Consider the following 19979-nt stretch of genomic DNA (forward strand, 5'->3'; position numbering starts at 1 on the left):
ATTGGAAATGGAGCAGCCAGGTCTCAAACTGGTGCCATATGGGATGCCGGCACTGAAGGTGGTGGCTTTACCCGGTATGCCACAGCGCTGGCCCCTGGGGTCCTTTTTTTTTTTTTTTTTTTTTTTTTAAGGTTTATTTATTTAAAAGGGTTACAGAGAGAGAGAGTTCTTCCATCCGCTGGTTCACTCCCACGATGGCTACAACAGCCAGTGCTAGGCCAGGCCAAAGCCAGGAGCCAGGAGCTTCCTCCAGGTGTCCCACATGGGTACAGGGGCCCAAGCAGGGAGCTGGATCAGAAGCGGAGCTGCAGGGGCTCGAACCGGCACCCATATGAAATGTTGGCGTCACAGGTGGTGACTATATCCTCTATGTCACAGTGCCGGCCCCAAGTGGTGTCCTTTTCAAGCAACTCTGCCTCAGCCCTGGGGTCCCTTCCCTGTGGAGTTAATGGCAGGTTAGGCTCTCTCGAGGAGTTCTTCACTTCTTTTTCCTGCTGGAAGGAAGAGAATATGGCAGCGCCCTGCTGGAGGGCCATGAAGGCAGCCATGCTCCCTCCCTAGCAGATCTTCTACAAGGCCCCCCCATAACCGTGGGCTCCCAGGAAGGCCCCTTCCCATGCACCCACAGCCATGAGTCCCAGCCGCCTGAGGGGCAGATCAGAACCCTGGAAGCACCCTGGTCAGCCAGTTGCCCGCAGGGTACCCACTGCTGGCATAAGCAGGAACATCCAGTAGCACCAACCTGGAGGGAGACAGAGCAGGCACTGCCTCTGTGCCACACAGCTGGGGTACACGTTTATCTCTCCTAGGGCACTTCCAAATACAGTGTCAGGACACACACACACACACACACACACTCATGACACCCGCATCTTCCCCTCTAGCCATCACCAAGGGAATCATGAGCTCCATCCCAGAACTGTCTCTGATTTTTTTTTTCTTTTGCCTCAAGACAAATGTAATCAGAGATGTTGGGAACATGAAAACATACACACACACTCTAATTTGAAATTATGCAAAACTCTATCAGTATCCTCTGCAGCTTGTAGCAAAGTGACCCTGAAGGAATAGCAAGTTCTCTCCCTGTGCCAGTGGGAGTTCCCCAAGGAGGCTCACTTGGGCCAGGGCAATGCTCGTAGCCTGGCCCTGCAAGGTGAGCTTACCTGACGTGGCCTGGCAAGCTTCTTTTCATGTCTGTGAAGCCATTCAGCTGCCTGGCTTGCCAAGGTTTCCAAGAGGGGCAAAAATGAATGATCAGGGTAGCGTTGCCACACTCATTGGGTCAGCTGATTGCAGTTCAGTGCAGAGAGGGACTGGGAAGAATTTCCTCCCAGGTTAGTCTCTGACGTGGCAGCATCCCTTTTCAGAGCTACGTGATTTTTAAAAAGTCAAACCTTAAATATCAAGGCTTTGGCAACCTGTCCTGCTTCAAGCTGAATGCGAAACGGGATCGCACCTCGGCAAGAGCAGCTCTGTGTGAAGGCAGATTCCGTCTCTCCAAGACTCCCAGGGCACACGTGGCTCTCCACCCCTTCACGTGGGGTGGGCTGATTTTAATTTTGGGGCGCCAATGTTCACCTGTTTGTAGTGCAGGAGGGCCCTCGTGAAGCTGGGCAAAGAGCTTTGAAAGCTTAATAATGCAAAGTCCCTATAAACTAGGCACCAGAGTACTTCAAAGGTTTGGGGCAAATTGGTGCATTTTGTTGCAAAAAAACTTTTGAAATCTGTGCCTACAAGGGAGTCTTGAAAAGTTTGTGGAAAATGTGTTTTATGAAAAACCCGTATATGAATTTCAAAAATGTTAATTGTTTATTTGAAAGAGAGAGAGGGAAAGACACACAGAGAGAGCTTCTATTCATTGATTTACTCCCCAAACACCTGTAACAGCCAGGGCTAGGAACCAGGAGCTCCATCCAGGTCTCCCGACTCAAGTACTTGAACCATCATCTGCGGCTGCCCAGGCACATTAACAGGAAGCTGGATCACAAGTGGAACTGCCGGGACTTGAACTGGTGCTCCGATGTGGAATGTGGGCACCCAAGCAGCAGTTCAACATGCTGTGCCACAATGCCTCCCCCCCAAAAAATTGTAATTCCACTTTCCATGAACTATTTTTTTTTACCCCAGTATATGTCAATGGAAGAGGCATCACAAACGTCAGAGGACTGGGCAAAAGCAATAGAGTGAGACGTGAGGAGTTTGGGGTCTCATGGTTTTCACTGATAGTTCCAAATGCACAAATTCTGCATGGCTTTGGAGGAAAACTACCTTCAGAGCAGCAGTGAGCACTGAGGACAAACAAAGCTTCGAGGGACAGAGTCTGTTTATTACTCTAAGATCCAGAGGACTAGGGCTGGAATTGTGGCGCACCGGGTTAGGACATTGCTGCAATGCTGGCATCCCAGATGGGCACCGGTTGGAGTCTCGGCTGCTTTGATCCAGCTGCCTGCTAATGCGCCTGGGAAAGCAGCAGAAGATGGCCCAAGTACATGGGCCCCTGCACCCACATGGGAGACTTTCTGGAATTCTGGGCTCCTGGCTTGTATCTGATCCAGCTCTTGGCTGACCATTTGGAGAGTAAACCAGTGGATGGAAGAACTCTTTCTCTCTACCACTTTTTCTTTTCTTTTATATTATTTTATAAATAAAAGATTTATTTTATATACTTAAAAGAGTTACAGAGAGAGGGAAAGACAGAGAAAGAGAGAGAGAGAAATCTCCCATACACTGGTTCACTCTCCAAATGGCTGCAACAGCGAGGGCTGGACAAGGCCAAAGCCAGAAGCCAGGAGCTTCTTCCAGGTCTCCCACATGGGTGCAGGGGCCCAAGTACTTGGGACATCTTCTGCTGCTTTTCCGGGTGCATTAGCAGGGAGTTGGATCAGAAGTGGAGCAGCTGGGACTCGAACCGGCATCCTTATGGGATGCCGGTGTTGCAGGCAGTGGCTTTACCAGCTACACCACAACACTGACTCCTGCCACTCTGACTTTCAAATAAATGAGTAAATCTTAATCTCTCCTACACCCCCAACAAAAACTGTTAAGATCTCGCTGACTCTGTCCCAAGGCCGAACTGAGGGCCGGTTGGCCCATGCTGAGCCCTGTAGGTGTTAAGCTCCTCACAACCTGGGCACCCCTGCCCTTCTCTGCACACGCTTGTGCAGCCTGGATTCGTGTGTCTCAGAAGCAGCTTGCTCTGGCCCATTTTCTCAAGCCTTGCTCACCAAAGTGGGCCTAACAGCCTGGCATGATTGTCACCCACATTGTGATTTATGGAGGGTCAGTAGGCAGCCCCCTCCCACCCGGCGGGGGGGGGGGCTGACCTCAAGGTCAAATGGGTCATCTGCACAAGGGCAGGGGGTCAAGAAGGGAGGGGTTGGGCCCTGGGCCAGCTGAGACCGGGCTGGGGCTGCATCCTGTCCCAGCAGAAGCCCCGCCTCTCACAGCTGCTGTTAGGGAAGTCCTCTCTTAGCCCTGACCCTCACCTTCAGGGATCAGAAAGTCGAGAACTTTCACCTCCAACACCGCAGATATTCCTTTAAGGCGGAGGGCGTGTGTATGGAAGAGGTGACTTTGGAGATGTGTTTCCTGCTCAGTGAGGATGAGGAAGCAGAAACGGAGAAAAGGATGGTGGAGGAGACGTAGATCCGTCTGTCTTCTGGGGTCGCAGCTGCCAAGGGGTGGAAAATCAATTTTTTTCCTATTACTCCTCGGTGAGAAAGGAAAGCCTATTTGTAAATGGAATTAAATCCAATAATAGCCTGTCTGTGTATTTGTGGAACACTGGAGAAATTAGCAGTGCAACTAGAAATTAGCACACTCCCGTCTCAAGGCCGGGTTGAGACATCTTTCTCTTTCGTTTTTAAAGAACACACCCAGGGCTGGACGTCCCGAAGAGGCTTCGCGGGCCACACATCAACACCTCTGAAGGACCCTGCGAGGGGACAGGTGCCCCAAGCCCATCTGGTGAGAGCGAACTTCCAAATCCTTGCCTGTGCTGCCTGTGTTAGCAGTCAGTCATCCACAGTGACTGCATCTGAGCTAGAACTTGCTCGAAGGCGGCTTCTTCCCAAGCTGCAATCTGTGGTGCCGACGGTGGAGCAGCTGGCTCTCCGACCCACCCACCCAGCCAGCACCCAGCACCCGCACCCGGCCCCGGGCTCCTGCAGCCAGCCCGCGGCTGACGTTTCAGCGCCAATCTGCCCTCTAGTGGGGCAACCCAGAACATCCGAGAACGGGGAATACAAAGAATTCTTTTCCAGACAGCGCCAGGCCAGACGCTGGTCCTGGGCTTCCAGAACGGGATCAAACCAGGCTCACTTGGGTAGGTCCCCAGGTCAGAGCAGAGGCGGGGTGGGGGAACGCCCGCTGGCACCTGCAGCGACTAAGGGGTTTTCCACGACTTTCGAACCCTGAGGGGCATCCATTCTAAGTACAACCAACGTGTCAAGAGTGCTCGAAATAATAAGGTCTTTGTTATTTCTTGGCAAATCATGAACACACGCGGGCTTTTCAAAAAGACTGTTTTTTTTTTTTTTAAAGGCAAAGGTGCACAAATTTTACAAAAAAAAAATACAAAAAACAAGTCTTTGTGGCTGCTGATGTGCACAGGAGAGCCCATTCACAGGGCTGGCTGGCTGTCGGTCAGGCAGGAGATGAACCTGAGCTCTGGCTTCTGTCTTCAGAACTTGGCTTGCTTCAGCCTGTCGATGTGGTAGCAGAGTTTCAGGGCGGGCCCCAGCTTCAGGCCCAGGTACTTCATGATCATGTCACTCCTCAGAAGCAGGAGAGCATTGCCGTCAATCTCCTGGTGCAAGAGGATCAGGAAAATAAAACAAAACAATAAGACTCAGAAGCTGTCAGGGGGGATCCGAGCAAGGGGGGCGAGAGGTAGGGTGGGGTCGGGGACGCAGGGAGGGCACGCGCAATCCGGGAGAGTGAGTCTCCTATCCTCTCAGTCCCAGAGCAAGAACTTCTTTAGAAAAATGAAACACGTGTGGCGGGCCTTTCATTTTCCTGCTCCCCTCTGATTGAAGGAATGGAACGTAACCCTGTCTTGATTCACAGGATCCAAATAGGATCCCTTTGTCCAATCCAGTGCTAAAGGAGCCAGCGTGTTATCCATGAGACCCTGGCACTAGAGGGCGCCTTTCTGTCCCAGACACTGGGAAGAGCCCCTGACTTGCCCCCTGCCCTTAAGTTCTCCCTTTTTTTTTTTCTTAGTAGGCGTGGCTTTAGCTGGCTGTAAAGCTGGCTTTATAATGCTCAGGAGGGATTTCAGGTGTTTGTTCTCTTTTGGGGGGGCCCACTCAACAATACGAGGCAACATACACCAACTAAATAATGCACCTGCTCCATGCCAGTGGTTAGCACAGAGAACTAACAAGGGAATGAGGGCTTGGTAGTGCTCCCTCCACCTCTGACAATGGCAGCCCTTCAGACCCTAGCGAGGCTGGGTTTCTGTGCTCACCTACTGGGCTGCTTTCAGGTCACTAGAGACTGGGGTAGACAGTTTGGATGCTCAGGTGGGGAGAAGAGGCACAGTTCCAGGGCTCATATAACTGTGCAAAGGTCACCAGCTCTTTTAGTTCACTTACCCAGATGGCCGGCATGGATGGAGCACCTACTGTGTGTCCCTCTCCTTGTCCCTGGCAAAAGGGCAGAGTGGGCAGAGCTCAACTCCCAACCACCTCCTCAATGCCCACTGTGTCCTATCACCTGGAAGACAGCCAGGCTGCCTCTGCCCACATCTGTCTAAACCTGCCCCATTCAGTCTGTGGTCCTTGGTCTCAGGCCCATTGCTAGCTGAGAATATTGACGCATGTGTGTTGAGTGGCATGAGGATCCTCCCTGGGCCTGACATTGCAATTTCCATGACAGAACCACCAAATAAAATGAGACAGGAAGGAAAAAAAATAGTGGAAGGACCGTGGTAGGCAGAGTCATGTCCCCTTCCCCGCCCTGTCCCCAGCATGTCTGCATCCTGATCCCTGGACCAGCAGACAGGTCACCCTATTACCTGGCAAAGGGAAATTAAAGTTGCAGGTGCTGTGGTTAATGCAGCAGGTTGGTATAGTGGGCTAAAGCCTCTGCCTGTGGCACCAGCGTCCCATATGCGTGCCAGTTCAAGTCCCGGCTATTCCAGTTCCCATCCATCTCTCTGCTGTGGCCCGGGAAGGCAGTAGAAAATGGCCCAAGTCCTTGGGCCGTGGACCCATGTGGGAGACCCAGAAGAGGCTCCTGGCTCCTGGCTCCTGGCTTGGGATTGGAACAGCTCCGGCTGTTGAAGCCATCTGGGAAGTGAACCAGTGGATGGAAGACCTCTCTCTCTGTCTCTACCTCTCTCTGTAACTCTGTCTTTCATATAAATAAAATAAATCTTTAAAAAAAATAGTTGCAGGTGTAACTGAGGTTGTTAATCAGAATACTTTATTTATTTTTAGATTTATTTATTTGAAAGAGTTACAGAGAGAGAGAGAGAGAGAGAGAGAGAGAGAGAGAGAGAAATCTTCCACCTGCTGGATCCCTCCCCCAGATGGCTGCAATGGCCAAGGTCGAAGCCAGGAGTCAGGAGCTTCTTCCGGGTTTCTCATGTGGATGGCAGAGGCCCAAACACTTGGGCCATCTCCTGCTGCTTTTACCAGGCCATTAGCAGGGAGCTGTATCAGAAGTGGAGCAGCCAGGACACGACTTGGCACCCACATGTGATGCTGGCACTGCAGGCGGCAGGTTTACCGGCTATGCCACAGATCAATCAGATGACTTTGAGGCACGGAGAGTGTCCTGGATTATGGGGGCAGTATAATAAAACTCTTTAAAAATGGATGAGGAAATCAGAAGAGTGAACCAAAGAGGAGGGCTCAGCTTGGCGCCCTCGGCTTGAAAGATGAGAGTAGCGAGATGTGAACCCTGCCATGAGGGTGGCTCTGGAAGCTGGAACACCCAGGAAGGACTGCCGCCTGGCTGACACCTTGACCTTAGCCCCGGGGAGACTGCAGCAGACTTTTGACCTACAGAACCCTACGACCAAAGCAGTGCTACAGGTGCAAGCCAGTGCATTTGAGGCATTTTGTTACAGGAACAATAGTGAACCAACACAGCAAGCTGGACAGCTAAACTGGGAATGTTTACTTTTTTTATTCACCATTTTATAGATTTCAAAATTTAAATAACTGTAATAACCATACCTGTGAATGATTTCAGGCTACTCCAGCATGACAGTTTGCCTCCCTAATGGTTGTTGCGTGCACAGAGGGGTGGACGGCCAGGAAGATAGGCATTGCCCCATTAGGGCGGGAATGAGAGGACAGGGACAGAAGAGCCTTAGAAACCCGTGGCTGCCCCAGTCTCTCACCTGGCTCCGTGAGCCCCGCCCCCCGCCTGCCCCGCCCCCTGTCCACTTACATGCTTCCTGAAGAGCTCCACGTGCGGCCCCAGAGCCTGTGGGTCAGCATCTTTCACAAACCAGACCACGTCCTCCACGGTCCAGGTGGACGGGTTCCTGCTCCGTGGCTGCCTGGTGTCCTGTCCGTCTGGAGAGGGGCTCCGGGCTGAATGGGGTGAGCAGAGAGAGGGAGGAGGTCAGCCAGCAATGACCAGGGCTGGGAGCCTGCCTGGTGCTGCCCACCCTGCTCAGGCCTGGGAGGGGGGTCCTCAGTGCCCTGGAGACAAGGCAGGGGCTCCAGGGACCTCTGGTGAGGGGGAAAGGCTGTGAGCGGAGCACCGGAAGGTGGTTCCGGAGGCAGCACCCTCCCAGCCTCTGTGGGTGGAGTGTGTGCCACCAAAGCTCATGTGTTAGGGGCAGGCTTTTGGCAAACTGGTTAACAGGCAGCTTGGGACGCCTGTATCCCACACTGCAGTGTCTGGGTTTCAATCCCAGCTCTGCTTCCGATTCCAGCTTCCTGCTAATGTGCACCCTGGGAGGCAGCAGTGATGGCTCAGGTCCTTAACACCCACACGGGAGACTTGGATTGAGTTGCTGCCTCCCAGCTTCAGCCTGGCCTAACTATGGCTGTTGTGGGCATCTGGGGAGTGAGCCAGTGTATGGAAGACCTCCCTCCCTCCCTCCCTCCTGGATTGCTCTGCCTTTCAAATAAATAAATAATTTTATAGCATTTTTTAAAAAAGGATTTATTTATTTGTAAGGCAGAGTTACAGAGAAAGATAAAAGGAGAAGCAGAGAGAGATCTTCCATCCACTGATTCACTCCCCAAATGGCAACAACAACCAGAGCTGAGCTGATCTGAAGCCAGGAAGGAGCCAGGAGCTTCTTCTGGGCCTTCCATTCAGGTTCAGGGACCCAAGGACTTGGGCCATCTCCTACTGCTTTCCCAGGCACATTATCAGGGAGCTGGATTGGAAGTGGAGCAGCCGGGACTTGAACCAGTGCCTATATGGGATGCCAGCACTGCAGATGTTGGCTTTACCCACTGTGCCACAGCGCTGGCCCCAATAAATAATTTTTTAAAAGAGGGAAATTACTTTTTTTTTGGACAGGCAGAGTGGACAGTAGAGGGAGACAGAGAGAAAGGTCTTCCTTTTTTTTTGCCGTTGGCTCACCCTCCAATGGCCGCCGCGGTAGGCACGCTGCGGCCGGCGCACCGCGCTGTTCCGATGACAGGAGCCAGGTGCTTCTCTTGGTCTCCCATGGGGTGCAGGGCCCAACAACTTGGGCCATCCTCCACTGCACTCCCTGGCCACAGCAGAGAGCTGGCCTGGAAGAGGGGCAACCGGAACAGGATCGGTGCCCCGACCGGGACTAGAACCCGGTGTGCCAGCGCCGCAAGGTGGAGGATTAGCCTACTGAGCCACGGCGCCGGCCGGAAATTACTTTTAAAACCAGTTCATGCGTTAAAGGGTTGGGTCTTCTATGGAACAGCGCTGGGAGGTGGAGCCTGGTGGGAGGTGCCTGGGCCATGGGCAGAGTCCTCACGTACGGGTGAATGCTTTTCCTCAAGGGAAAATGCTTTTCCTCTTGCACCTGCCCCCTCTACCTTTCTGTTCTCCATCATGAGCTGGAGCAGGCCAAGGCCCTCACCAGAAGCTGGGCAGATGCTGGTGCTGTGCCCTAGGGTCTCCCAGTCTTCAGAAAATAAACCTCTGCTCTGCAGAAATCCTCCAGCCCCTAGCACTCTGCCATAGCAGCAACACAGAAAGCCAGCCACCCTCCTTGCCAAGGCTGTCTGCTCGCCCAAGGCGTGAGGCCTCAGACAAGGGTTTCCTTCAACAGGTCAACATTCTTATCCAAGTAGGGTTCTCCAGGCCCCTCCTGCTCAGTTCTCTCTTAGAGGGTCTAGGGTGGGTAGTTGGTACCAGGGTGAGTGTGAAAATATCACAGTGGGTGGCCCACTGACTTCAGGCCCCCACTGTCTCTCAGTTTCACACAAAGATGACAAAGACGCAGCAGAATTCAGGTGCATCTTGGTCCTGACCTTGGTTCCTGCAGAATGGCCAATCTGCTGCCCCATCCTCAGAACCGCTGACTGCAGAGTGTGGGGAGGGGGGCAGGGAGGACTTTGTCCCCTGGCTGCATGTGCAGAAAGAAGATGTCACCACATTCTCTGCCCCAGGTCCACCCTGAGTGCTCCCCAGCCCACAGAACACTCACGCTGGTCTCCACCCCTAGCCTGGGACTTTCAGACAGCAGAGGATCTAAGCCCATGCCTGCTCCAGGGCTGGTCCTTGATGAATGGCTGCAGGTGTGCCATTTCCAGTGGGGACAGGCGAGAGATGCACCAGATACGCGGCGCTATTTTGGGGTCAGCTGTTTTAGTTCTGTCCCATGCTAACTCGCCAGCTTTCCCTGGAGTCAGCCTCTCCTCCCGTCTCCCCCTTTTCTGAAACCGACCTCAGCCTCCTTCCCCTTCTTTGCTCCCCTCATTTCCCGATCCTGAAGCTCTCTGAGGGGGCCCTCCTGCTGGTCTCCTCTCTTCCATCCCTGTCTCTGCTCCCCCAGAACCTGTCACCCGCCCCCTGCAGGGGTTCTCCAATGGGTCCCTTTCCCAGCACTCCTGTCTTTCAAGGGCATACACCTGCTAAGGCACCGCCCCCTGGAGCCCCTTTGCCCCTGTACTGAGTCCCTCCTCTACCTCAAGATCAAGGGTCCTCTTAGAGACCTCAGGGTGGCTCCTGGAGCTGCCCCTCCTGCTCTGATAGTGAGATGGCCATGGGCTGTGCTCTAGACCTGGAGGTGCAGGTGTGAGGCATGAAGGGGGATGATGGCTGGCCCTGCACCTGGCCTTTATCTGGTGATCCTCTGAGGCAAGGGGGCTCCGTGCCTGGGCTGTCCCCACCCACCGTTCTCTACCTTTCTCTGTGTTCACGCTGCTTCTAAAGACAGTCCCCTCCTCGCCCCAGCGCCATTGCCCCAGCTGCCCAGGCCACCAGCACCTCTGTGAGAGCCGTTGCTCTTCCTCTTCCCCCGCAAATCTCTGTTCAATCTTCTCTTAGGCGCGGTGCCCATGCTGCCGTGCGCAAGAATGAATATTCACACACTTCTCAGGACCCTCTGGTCAGGTTTCCATTTCCTGGGGACCCCCTCGCACCTGCCTCCATCCATTCTGGGTGCTTTCTCTGTCCCAGGTGCTGGATGATGTCTTGGGGGAAAGTACAAATGAGACCCCCTCGTTATAGGGGTGCCACAAAGGCCTCCTCCATGCCTGCAGGTAAGTCACTTGGAAACACAGGTTCCATAACTGTGAGATGACTCAACAGACTTTGCAGGTATGGTCAAAAGCCTTCATCTAATTTCAAAGCTAGAAAAGAGCCAGGGCTCAGAGCCGTGACTCAATGCTGTGGCACAGGGGATTCGGCAGCCGCCTGCACTGCCGGCATCTCATATGGGCGTCAGTTCGAGTCCCAGCTGCTCCGCTTGCAATCCATCTCCTTGCTAATGTACCTAGGAAAGAAGCAGAAGATGGCTCAAGTGCTTGGGTCCCTGCACCCACAAGGGAGACCTGGATGAAGTTCCTGGCTCCTGGATTGGGCTTGGTCCAGCCCTGGCCCTTGTGGCCATCGGGGGTGCTTGTCCTAAATATAAAATGGTTTGGTTGGAAAACTGGATTTACTTTGAGATTTTTCCCTGTCTTTTCCTTGTTGGGCCTCAAAGGGCCCCCTAAGGGTGACTTGGCACAGGGCGTCTCCCTAAAGCACCCCAGAGCCATCTGAATGCCAATGCGTGCTTGTGAAGGCTGATTGCACTCCATTTAAAGCCCTCTGTCCCCAGTGTGGGGACAAGGAGTCCAGGAAATCACAGCTGCCTTTGGGTCTCACCCCCATCCGTGCATTGCCGTAATCAGAGTGACAATGGACGTTCTCATTATAAAGGCTGGAAGCGTTTAGCGCCCAGAAGGATTTGAGAGTGATCAGAGAAGCTGTCAGCTCCAACTTCCTGTATTTGACAGGAGGAGAAAGCTCAGGGCAATCCACAAGAGCATCCTAAGGTCTCTGAGCCAGGCAGGGAAAATGCTTCCCCATTGGCCACGGCGTTTTGGGCTGGGCGAGGGGCCTGGTTTGTCTTTGAGAAGCGGGCTCAAGCGGTGATGGCTGGGGAGAGAGAGGGACAACTGAGTCAGGAAAAGGGGCTCCCTTCCTGCTCCCTGTGTGGCGGCAGCTGGCCTGGCTCAGGGCTGGTGTGAGGGGCCTCTTACTCATGCAGGTCAGGGAGCCGGCTCCAGCACGGGGCGGGGACGGGTGCTTGCTCAGGCTGCGCCCCGCGTGCTGCTGGGATGTGTGAGAAGTGAGACCCAGTGCTGGGTGCATGTCTAGTGAGATGTGGTTGTCGTGGCTAAAACTGAACTCCCATTTTCCAGGAACAGCGTGGCCATGTGTCCGGGTTTAGATGCCCCAGATACTCCCACAGCGCAGGTGCTTGTTCCATGGTGGTCAGCCTCTCTCTGTCTTTCCCATTGCCACAAGCACGTACCCAGTGTCCTTGTGCCCATTCGTGATTCAGGGGAAACTTTTTTAGCTCCCCGTGGAGCTGTGTGGACGAGTAGGGAGAGCAGTGAGCCAGCGGTCGGAAGGGCCTCCCACCCACCTGCCCTCCCACCCGCCAGCCAGCTGTGGACCACGTGACTCCTCTATTGCAAAGTGAAGGCATCTGGTCTCGAGGGTCCCCCCTACCGGTGACCCTGGGTGAGGCCTCACAGCACTGGTTGTCGACACGGAGCAGTCACCTCCTGTCACTGGTCACTCAGCTTGTCCACATGTAAAACCCTCAGAAGGAAGAGCCGTGGCCAGGCCTCGAGCCTCTGCCTGGCTCTGATGGTTGCCTGTGGGCTTTGGCTGCTTCCGCTATGATTTGTGCATAGCAAGAGTATTGTACCCATACAATACTCTTGTCAAGACATGACTAGGAGGCACAGGCTGGACCCTGTCAAGAGCCATCTTGAAGAGGGGTCCATCATCTCTGATGGGACACCCCCTGTGACCTGGAGGGTCTCCTGGTCTCTCTCTGGCAACTAGAGCTGGGGTGGGAAATGATGAGCTCAAAGGGAAGTGGCTGGCAGATCTGTTATCAGCATCTTTAGGCAACTTGGTCCCCATAGAAATGGGCCATGTGTAGCATTTGAGGTACTGAGGCTAGCCCACGATTTGGGTAAAATCAAGAATAGAGTTTTCTAGAGTTTTCAAGACATCTTGAGGTGGGACAGACTGGAGAGAGAAGAGAGCTTGGCTAACCCTTAGATTTTAATCAGGATTTTCTTTCCTTTCTTTGAGATTGGCTGACCTGCCCGTGTGAGAAAAGAGACCAGGAGAGACCACAGGCTTGAGACAAAGTGGACCAGATTCCTTCTCGCCAGCAAGCAAAGTGACCTCCGCAGGAAGCCTCCAGCCATCCGTCCTCACATCGCCCCTCTGTGGCCAGCTGACTCCCATTCCACTCTGCGCCCCTCTGCCTCTCCCAGCTAGCCCCACTCTCCCTTCTCTGAGAAGCCTTCCTGCCTCCCAGGAGCAGGTGCAGCAATGCCCTCCCCAGCTGATGCTCTCCTGCCAGCCACCCCCGGCCTCTGTGCCGTGGGTACAGCGGTCACAAAAGGTGTGCCATCGCTTGCTGACATCTGTGCGGGATCGCACACTTTCTGAGAACAGGTCCTGTGCCTGACTGGTTCAAAGCTCTGACCTCAGACCCTCCAGGAGAGACCCCCACCACATCGCGCTGGGTCAGTGTCCACTGCCCAGGCCCGCCCAACCTTTTCCAAGACCTATAGTTGCCCGGCTGTAAGCCATGCCCTGCGACGGGTTGCTGTGAAGATTCAGTGGGATGATGTTGTGAAGCACTGAACAGTCACAGCTCATCAGAGGCTGTGACCATTTTTCTTGTTACTATACATCATTTTATCAATGGCTGGCAGATGCAGCTCCCAAATCCCAAGGCCATCAGCTCATTCTCCTGTTAGCAATGACTGCTTTCCATCAAATGCTACAGCAAGTGCAGTTACATGCAAAAGCCAGGAGGCTTTCAGACCTCTGTGGTGATTATATCCTGGATGGGAGCCAGTGAAGAGCTCTCGCGTTAGCACCTGGGCACCAGCAGCCCCGGGAAGCGTGCCCTGTGAACACACGCCCTCGGAGCCCGCTGGCGTGGAGCCAGTTCCCATCGATCAAGACAGCGGGAGGTGGAGGTACGCCTTGGCGTGAGAGAAGGAGGCTGAGAAATTGCCGTGTCATTGATACCTTCCCTCCTGCCTGTGACCTCATGCAGTTTTCCAGCTTCTGTGGCTTTAAACCATTTTGATTTGCACTTTAGGGAGGAAAAAAAAGATCCATTTCTAGGTCTCTTCCAGGGTTTATGGCTCGGGTCAAACCCTTGTGAAGGAGTCTAGTTTCTTGAAGCCAACTTGTTTCACGTAGGATGCAATTTCAGAGCAGTACTGAGCGTCCTCTGGGCAGAGGGAAAATGGTAACGGCCTCCCCGAGGGTTCATGGAGGCGCCAGGCAGGCAGGCAGGTGGGAAATCCGTGAGGTTGCAACTGCTCTTCTGTCCTGTCTTTATCATTCGGTTCCCACGCCAGTGCGGTTTCATTCCATGGTTGCCAGTTTTAGCCGTGCAAGTTTTGATCAGAGTACACACAGAACCCCATTCTGCCAAGGTGAAGAGAGCCCGCTTAAAGACAGGCAGGGGGTCTGGCGCCCTCTCTGCTCTCATCTCCTTTTCCCCATCCCCCAGAACCTCGGGGAGTCTCCTCGACCCCCACCAAGCACAATTGGAAAGGCCATGGAAGTTCTGGAAGACCAAGGCTCTGGAGTCAACTCAAGTCCCCATCTTGGCTTTACACTTGATTGACCTTTGTTTGAGCCACACTGTCTTTATCTCTAATTCAGATCTAGTGATACCTAGTTCTTGTAAACGCTAACTGAGAAGAACTCATAAGTAATGTGTGGCTCCCAGTGGGTGCTCAGTCGGTGACAGCTCGATGCAGGCCTCACACAAGCCACCGTTTGCTCGTGAGCAACCTCATGAAGCCAGGCGCCGGGTCCCCTCTGAGGAGCAGGAGAGACGGAGTGAGAGCTGGAGCTGGGAACAACATGCCCGGGGAAGGCAAACGGAGCAAATGTTTCCCATTAGTGGCTGAGTGCCAGCTGCCTACCCGGTATCTTTTTTCCACATTTTCCTCTGTAAGCAAATCTCTGACTCCCATCTGGGATCATGGTTGCCTACAGCTGAAACCACATTTTCCCAGCTTCCCTTGCAGCTGGTGGTCATGTGACCAAATTCTGGCCAATGTAATGTGAGCAGAAGTAGGACCCTCTTTCAGAGACACAGGCACAACTGTCTCCCCTGCCCTTACCTCCCACCTGCTTCCTCCATCTGATTGCTGATCATGGGCGTGGCGGGGGGTGGGGGCTGTCTGCTCTCTGCAGGTTCAATGGGTACCTGCAGAAGGCACTGGTTAAAAGGCGTCTTGGGAGCATGAAAGAGCTCAGGTGCCTGAAAATAATGAATAATCTCATTTTTCTTCAGTGTATCACACAGGCTCAACCATGACCTTCCGTTCTTAACATCTGTGGCAGCTCTACTCCAAGAAGGTTGGGTGGGTTTGTGATTTTAAACACCCCACAGTCCCAAGGCATCCTGCTGATCATGAACCACTCTGATCATCGAGAGAGAGAGAGAGAGAGAGAGAGAGAGAGAGATCAATCTTACATCTGCTGTTTCACTCTCCAAATGGCCACTTGGCTGGGGCTAGTCTAGGCCGAAGCCAGGAGCCTAGAACACCATCCACGTCTCCCACACAGTTGGCAGGGGCCCAAGTACTTTGAGCCATGCTCCACTGCCTGGCCAGGCACATTAGTAGGGAACTTCATCAGAAGCAGAGCCGCTGGGACTTGAGTTGGCGCCCCAATACAGGATGCCAAGTGGTGGTTTAGCCCGCTACACTACAATGCCATCCCCTCTTGCTAATATTTCCAAGTTAGGAGCAAGACAACCTGTGTTCAAGGTAGTTACTGATTTGCTTGGAGCAGAAGGCAGTAGGAGGGCAGGCTCTGTGTCTCTGATCTCACCCAAGACCCTGAGAGGCAGAAGTTCTGAGGTATGTAGGCTCCCTGGGCATCCATCGGGGTCTCCAACATGATGTTCTCAGAGCTGCTTCCCAAAGAAGCTGCTTCCTGTCTGGTGAGGTTGCTCAGAGAGGCTGGACCTCGATGACAATGAAGGTCAGGGACATCCAGGGCTCAGCTGGAAGCAGGGAGTGCGGGAGGGACAGGGGAGTCACTTTGAGACCCCCTGGAGGGCCCTGCATCCCCTAACCCAGGGTCACGGGGTAGACTGAGCTGGGGCAGACAATTCTTGAGTGAGTGATAGAAGTTTCTCTCCAAGCCAACTGTGGCACCTGCTTACTGCTTGGAATTCTGCGATTAAGATGTGGGGACCTGGGGGGCCAGTGCAGTGGCATAGTGGGTTAAGCTGCTGCCTACAGTGACAGCATCCCATTTGAGCGCTGGTTCTGGTCTCAGCTGCTCCACTTCCAATCCACATTGGAGACCTGGATAAAGCTCCGGGGTCCTGGCTTGGGCCTGGCCCAGCACCGGCCAGCTGTGGAGGTCATTTGGGGAGTGAACCAGCAGATGGAAGATCTCTCTCTCTCTGTTCTGTCTGTCAGCAGAGTGTCTACTTTGGCCAGCACCCTGGGATAATGGGAGTGGGCTGAGAAGAATGAGAGGAAGGGACATTTGAAGGACAGAGTGACACCAGGGTGACATTAGCAGAACTCCTGCTAGGGGCCAGATTGGATGCGAACTCTGGAGACAAACCCGACGGAAGTGCTGCGTCTTCGTTTCCTTTATGGCATTGGTTCACGCCCGGCCTCCTCTCTCTCTCTCCCATTCTTCCCCCCCACCCCCCCCCCACAGGCAGAGTTAGACAGTGAGAGAGAGAGAGAGAGACAGAAAGAAAGGTCTTCCTGGCCGGCGCCGCGGCTCACTAGGCTAATCCTCCGCCTTGTGGTGCTGGCATACCGGGTTCTAGTCCCTGTCGGGGCACCGGATTCTGTCCCGGCTGCCCCTCTTCCAGGCCAGCTCTCTGCTGTGGCCAGGGAGTGCAGTGGAGGATGGCCCAGGTGCTTGGGCCCTGCACCCCATGGGAGACCAGGAGAAGCACCTGGCTCCTGCCATCGGATCAGTGCGGCGTGCCGGCCGCAGCGCACCAGCCGCGGCGGCCATTGGAGGGTGAACCAACGGCAAAGGAAGACCTTTCTCTCTGTCTCTCTCTCTCTCTCTCACTGTCCACTCTGCCTGTAAAAAAAATAAATAAATAAAGGTCTTCCTTCTGTTGGTTCACCCCCCAAATGACTGCAACGGCTGGGGCTACGCCGATCCGAAGCCAGGAGCCAGGTGCTTCTTCCTGGTCTCCCATGTGGGTACAGAAGCCCAAGCACTTGGGCCATCCTCCACTGCCTTCCTGGGCTACAGCAGAGAGCTGGACTGAAAGAGGAGCAACCGGGACAGAATCCGGCATCCCGACCAGGACTAGAACCCGGGGTGCTGGTGCCACAGGTGGAGGATTAGCCAAGTAAGCCGCGGTGCTGGCTCTCTCTCCCATTCTTAGCAAGCCGGTGGACAATGTCTCCCTCTGTTGGGAAACGGGGCTCCACCCTGCTTGCATCGTGGGCCTGGCCAGTGGCCCCGCGTGCCAGCGTCCAGGAGTGGTCCGCAGGGCACCTCCACCTTTGGCTGAAGGAATGGCTGTGCTCTGGCCCTGGACCAAGAGGCCCCGCTCGCTTCTCCATCCCTGGCCAGGGGGAGGCTGGACAGGGTCATGAACCTCCAGGACTGGGTGAGGCTCTGAGGGAACAGCTCTTGTCGTGTGCAGTGTGGTGGGGCCACTGGTGGACACAGCCCGGGCTCAGAAGGACATGGGGCTTGCCGAGGAAGATGCAGCCAGCCCACCGGGGTCATGACGAGGACTCCGTGACTTCTGGGCTGGGGCCTCCCTTCTTCTTCAGCAGCTCTCAGCTGTGGAGCCAAGGGCCTGTGGTGAGCTGGGGGCTGTGTTCAAGTGGCCTGTGGCTGCTCTCTGACTGCCGCTGTGTCCTTGGGCCTGTCCTAAACACCAGTGGGAACCTTCTGCATCCTCTCAACAGTCCTACAAGGCGGGTGTTGCTATTCTCATAGGATTCCAGTTTTGCAGGTGAGGACACGTGGGCCCAGAGAAGCAAGACTTGCAGAAAGTTGTAGCATCAGGAAGCAGTAGAGCTAGGTTCCAGGCCAGGCTGTCTGGCTCGGGTCCAGGCAATCATCCACTAGGATCTATGGTCTTTAATCTTTAATGAGATACTGAAGCTTGAATGTGATGGTCTCCCGGGCACAGAGCTGCGGCTCCTCTACTGTTCAGTGTAACCGAACGGCCAGCTCTCAGCAATGGAACGCGAGTGGATGTGACATGCACCCCTTGCAGGCTCCAGGAAAGTGGCTGTGCCTCCGCCCCACTCTACCTGCAGGATGCACGGGGCGTGGAGGCTAGGGGGGATGGCAGGGCCACAAAACAGACACAGCCTGGGTCCCTGCACGGAGATGTGCCCACCAACAAGTAACACTCACCTTGGACTTGTGAGCAAAAACTCTTAGGGGACTGGAGCCAGCATACATTGCAGAGTCTACTTGTTCCTAAAGCCTGCTCTACCTTAATATGCCATTTTCTTCGCTTGTGGCCAAAGGTCAAGGTTTGCTGCCTTTGAGCACAATACAAACCCATGAAAGGGCTTGTGGCCACTTCTGATTTCCAGTGGCACCAGGTTCAGACCGCTAGGCCTCCCGCCTCCCCCAGGCCGGGTCCCCAGGGCAAGAGCAGAGGAAGCTGTGTCGCTGGGAAGCCAAGACATGCATTGCATTTACCACATCTGTTTCCTTCCATGAACGTCCCGTTTCTCCTGAGGCTGGAGGCTGGGGGCCTCCATGCAGGTGCCGAGGGGCCTCCCGAGGGCACAGGGCTGGTGTGGGGCCCACTGGCAGGGGTGGCAGGGCCTCCCGCGAGGTGGCCGTCTCCGGAGTTCTGCTTCTTGCAGTAGAGCAAGGAGGAGGGCGGCAAGGAGCCCCTGTGGCTGCAGGGGGAGCTGGCGGCGTCTGGGCCGTAGCGGCTCATGCCCACGGCGCTCACCAGGTGCTCTTCCGGGGCGACGGTCTTGGCTAACTGAGAAAGAAGTGCAGAGAAGCAGAGTGAGAGCGAGGCGCTCAGGAATCTGCCTGCCCCTGGTCACCACTGTGTGTGAGGATGGAAATCGAGAAGAGAAGCCCACGGTCTGCTTCCTGATAGCACAGCCCTCAACAGATGTGATAAAGTGATGCTCTCGGCCATCGAGAACTCAGGAACAAAACCAAGCCGACTGATGCCAGTGGCTCTGCCTTCCAGCCATCTCAGTGGGCTTGTGGGACCCTCCCTGCTCTCCTCCCCCTACCCCACTGGCTTGTCCACTATGGCTGCCTTCCTCCCTCGCCCGGCCCAGGATTCCTGGCAAAGATCAAGCAGCAGTCACAGCGTCCCAGAGTTAAGAGAAGCAACTTTAGCCTGGGTGGTGACCCAGGCGGGGTGATGCTTCCTCCCCACTCTTTGAGTCCCCAGACGCATAGGGCTGGCCACTGTCTGCAGAACTAACCACCGGGGACACCAGTGCTGGCTACACAGACCCGTGATTCCCCCAAACGTTGCAAGAGAGAGCTAGAGACAGGGGCATAGAGGCCCTGAAGAACCCAACCTCCTCATCCACTCTCCACAAGTAACTCAGGACCTCCCATACGCGGAAAGCTCTATGAGGAGCTGCACCTGTGGGCAACAGGGGTGGTGGTTCCTGAACAATTCTGTTTTCATTTTTTTTAAACAAAATCCAAAGGAATTACGAAAATAGGAAGAAAAATGAGATTCTTCTAGTCCTCCCGCTGTAGATAAGATCACATCAGCCCGGCCCCATCAACGATGACCTGCATATTAGACACCGCTGAGACAGACATGGCCACCCCCAAAGAAAATGCAATCAGCAACCAAATAAAACGAATCCTCCAAAACTGGCGCTGGGGAAATGCATTTGGGCCACGAGACCGTCTCCATGTATGGGCTCCCCCACAATGTAGGCACTGCAGGATTCAGACCTGGACTTTTAGAGGAGCTCACAGATCTTGCTGTTGGGGATACACATGAAGTTGGGGATACACATGGAGAGCCTGCCTGGGAATGAGTCACTGCAGATGGGAAGCAACTGAAGTGGTGTGAATTTATAGTTGTAAATATATATTTATTCACTTATTTTTAAAGGTTTATTTTTTTATTTATTTGAAGGGCAGAGTTACAGAGAGGAAGAGGAGTGGGGGGGGAAGAGGAGGGAAAGGAGAAGAGGGGGTAAGAGGGTGGGAGGGGGTGTCTTCCATCTGTTGGTTCACTCCCCAAATGATTGCAATGGCCAGAGCTGGGTCAGGCTGAAGCCAGGATCCAAGAGTTTCTTCCAGGTCTCCCACAAATGAGTGGGGCCCAAGTATTTGGCCATCTT

At 54.3% G+C, this 19979-nt stretch overlaps 1 protein-coding gene across 1 annotated transcript; it reads right to left on the bottom strand.

The window, feature by feature from the left end:
* Nucleotides 1-4675: 4675 nt before the first annotated feature.
* SCML4 (Scm polycomb group protein like 4) lies at nucleotides 4676-18619 on the bottom strand. The gene is made up of 3 exons (XM_062187643.1): nucleotides 18337-18619; nucleotides 7405-7550; nucleotides 4676-4807 (listed from the first exon to the last, which is right to left on the bottom strand). Exons 1-3 carry the CDS (start codon nucleotides 18581-18583, stop codon nucleotides 4682-4684), a joined length of 519 nt encoding a protein of 172 aa, XP_062043627.1. The 5' UTR covers nucleotides 18584-18619; the 3' UTR covers nucleotides 4676-4681.
* Between the last annotated feature and the right edge of the window lie 1360 nt (nucleotides 18620-19979).

The sequence above is a fragment of the Lepus europaeus genome, chromosome 3 (genome assembly GCF_033115175.1).
Source record: "Lepus europaeus isolate LE1 chromosome 3, mLepTim1.pri, whole genome shotgun sequence".
Lineage (NCBI taxonomy): Eukaryota > Metazoa > Chordata > Mammalia > Lagomorpha > Leporidae > Lepus > Lepus europaeus.

Excerpts from the sequence above, each read along its gene's own strand:
- SCML4 (XM_062187643.1), bottom strand. The coding sequence starts at position 18,583 with ATGAGCCGCTACGGCCCAGACGCCGCCAGCTCCCCCTGCAGCCACAGG. Across the intron at positions 7,551-18,336 it reads CATGGAAGGAAACAGATGTG|CCCGGAGCCCCTCTCCAGAC; the intron begins GTAAATGCAATG and ends CACCCCATTCAG. Across the intron at positions 4,808-7,404 it reads TGGAGCTCTTCAGGAAGCAT|GAGATTGACGGCAATGCTCT; the intron begins GTAAGTGGACAG and ends CTCTTGCACCAG.